Consider the following 2890-nt stretch of genomic DNA (forward strand, 5'->3'; position numbering starts at 1 on the left):
CCAGCCTGGATAGTGTGGGACTCTGTCTCAAAAATAAAATATATTCACAAGACTAAACTGTTACTTTATTCTGTTTGAGAGAAGCCCTGACTTAACAGCTTAGACAGTGATGGGCTATCACACCCGAGTTAAGACTGTGCCGTTAACTCCTGGACAGACTTAAGTCATGTGCCTCTACCTCCAATCCCAACATCTGCTTTCATATGATGGGGAACTTTGTGCATTTTTCACCCATGCCAAGTTGGAAAAAAAGGCCCAAACACACCTAAGATGACCTTTAAAACTTCATTTTCCGATGAAAAATAAGAAACATACACATCTAATAGTGTACCAGAACTTCTGAAGAATTTACAGGGCTTCTATGTCAATTAAAGTCACGATGGAGACACATTTAAAGAGTAGAAACTTCAGTCACGCTTTCGGTGAGGCACCAAGCAGACTTCCAAGATGTTCCCCTGACAGGAAGGACTATACCCTTGCACAGCCCAAGATCCACATATATTAATTACCTATGAAGAGAGTAGCCGGGTGACAGAACAACTTAACAATTCAGACATGTAGGGCCAGGTGCAGTGGCTTGTGCCTGTAATTCCCACACCTTAGGAGGCTGAGGTGGGAGGACTGCTTGAGGCCAGGAGTTTGAGACCAATCTGGGTAACATAGTGAGACCCTGTCTCTACAAAAAAAAGAAAAAAAAATTAGCCAGGCGTGGCAGTGCATGCCTGTAGCCACAGTTCCTTGTGAACCTGAGGTGGGAGGACTGCCTAAGCCCAGGAGTTTGCAGCTGTAGTGGGCTATGATGGTGTCCCTGCACTCTAGCCTGGGTGCCAGAGCAAGATCCCATTTCTAAAAATTAAAAAAAGAGAAAGTTTAAGTTGAAGGGTGTATAGATATAAAAATTAACTCAACATGGATCGTAAACTTAAACAGAAAGCCTAAAAGTATAAAATTTCTAGATGAAATGATAGGAGAAAATCTTCGTAACCTTGGGTTAGGCAAGTTTCTTTGATAGGAATACAAAGTATGAACAAGAAAATTTAAAAACTGACAAACTGGACACCTCAAAATTTAAAACTGCTCTTTGCTGGGTGTGGTAGCTCAAGTCTGTAATCCCAGCTACTCGGAAGGCTAAGGCAGGAGGATCACTTGAGTCCAAGAGTTTGAGGGTGCAGCTAGCTACAATTGTGCCACTGAACTCCAGCCTGGGTGACAGAATAAGGCCCTGTCTCTTTAAAAAATAAAAACATGAAGATGAAAATGAAAGTCAAAACAGATAATACATTGGACCCAATGTAAAAGAGACAATGGACATTTTCTTTGAAAATGTCTCATTTCGAGAGTATCTCTGCACTAGAGTACCTTAAAAAAGCACAGGTTGCTAAGGCAGGTTTGATTCCTAAACGCTACAAGCAGGGGTTATGAGTATCACAAGCTAACTCAACGTATAGGCTGGAGAAAAGGAAAAAGGGAGGAGGAAGGCAATGAGTGAGTGAATAAGAATCCAAGGAAGACAGCACAGGGAGATGGAAAGGGCAGGACAGGAGCATCCATTGGGAAGAAGTGGCAAACACTAAGAATTACTTACAAGTGACTTCAGCTGCTTTCTGTCTGGCTCTACTCCCTAAAGTCCATCTGGAAAGGTCTTGTTTAATGGGGATGAAAAACCATTATTTTAGAAAAGGAAAATGCATATTTTTCTTTCATTTATTTATAAAAAGATTTACACCAATCAGACCTGTAACATGTACAAAGTAAATCTCTCTTTGCAAAGTTAAATACATGAAAATCCAAAAGCAGACTGAATTATAAAAAAAAACTTTTTATTTTTGTCACTAAATACAATTAGTTTCCCTGATTATAACCCATAATCAATGTCACCTAACATACAGATGGTCTGTACAGAGGTGAACAACCCCAGCGTCTTTCTCTACATATACATTAGGACCACTAAACTCAGAAAAAGCAGAGCCGAGCTTGTTAAATTACTGTCTGTTTTAGAAACTCTTACCATTTAAAGGAAATTGGAAGATTTAGGTAGAGTACTTGTATAATAACTTAAAAAGTTAAAAGCTTGTAGTGATAAAATAATCTTATGCACTGTTCTCAGAAATTTTAGGCAATTGGCCTTCTTGCAGATCCCAAGTCTAGAAAAAGACAACCAATCACTGCAACAACTGGGCTTGGTTCATTTGCCATATGGTTGGTCGTGGTGCATTTCTGGTGTGTAAGTCAACAGAACAATCATGACCCAGAGGTGAAGCAAAGCCTAGAAAAAGAAAAAGCAATTTGTGGATTAGCCAATAAACCAATCTTTACCAAAGGCCCACTGTACACTGAGGGCAGGCAATATGTCTTACCTGCCTCTGTATCCCTTATGGGACACACATGAAGGAATGAATGAAAGAAACAACCAAATGAGCTCAATGCAATGGAGGGTAATAAAGATTTGCTACTCCTACAGAATTCAGTTGAGAGGAGTCAGCTCTGAACTTCAACACATTCAGAATATGCATGTGTATGCAAAATAATCAGGTGATTATAATGCAGAGTGATTAAAACTGCTAGATACACATGAAGTTGTTTAGAAAACACTTTTAAAACAGAGTTATAGTTGGTATTTTGAAAGAGTTTAACCAATGTTCGGTGAAGAAGAGATGGGAAAATATTCTAAACAGGAATAATGCGTCAGGTTTCAGAGGCTGACGTAGGGCCCAGAACACGATTCATAGTGACAAATTTAATTCCCTCATGGTAGTACTGAAATGATACGAGATTCCATCACTAAGCACCTCACCACTTTGTAGTGTGCCAGAAATCACATCTCATGGGCACCATCTCATGACAGTGCCCGTGTTACTCATAATCACTAACACCTGGGAAATCAACCCCT

The 2890-nt window shown here is 39.8% G+C and overlaps 1 protein-coding gene across 1 annotated transcript in view; it reads right to left on the reverse strand.

Annotated features, from left to right (window-relative positions):
- Positions 1-1686: 1686 nt before the first annotated feature.
- The window catches only part of GOLGA5 (golgin A5), a 50471-nt gene continuing 49267 nt past the window's right edge, over positions 1687-2890 (reverse strand). The window contains exon 13 of the mRNA XM_032179830.2: positions 1687-2266. Within this exon, the coding sequence (XP_032035721.1) occupies positions 2186-2266 (81 nt within the window). The 3' untranslated portion in view covers positions 1687-2185. The remainder of the gene's footprint in view (positions 2267-2890) is intronic.

This window comes from Hylobates moloch, unplaced genomic scaffold, assembly GCF_009828535.3.
Source record: "Hylobates moloch isolate HMO894 unplaced genomic scaffold, HMol_V3 SCAFFOLD_16, whole genome shotgun sequence".
NCBI lineage: Eukaryota > Metazoa > Chordata > Mammalia > Primates > Hylobatidae > Hylobates > Hylobates moloch.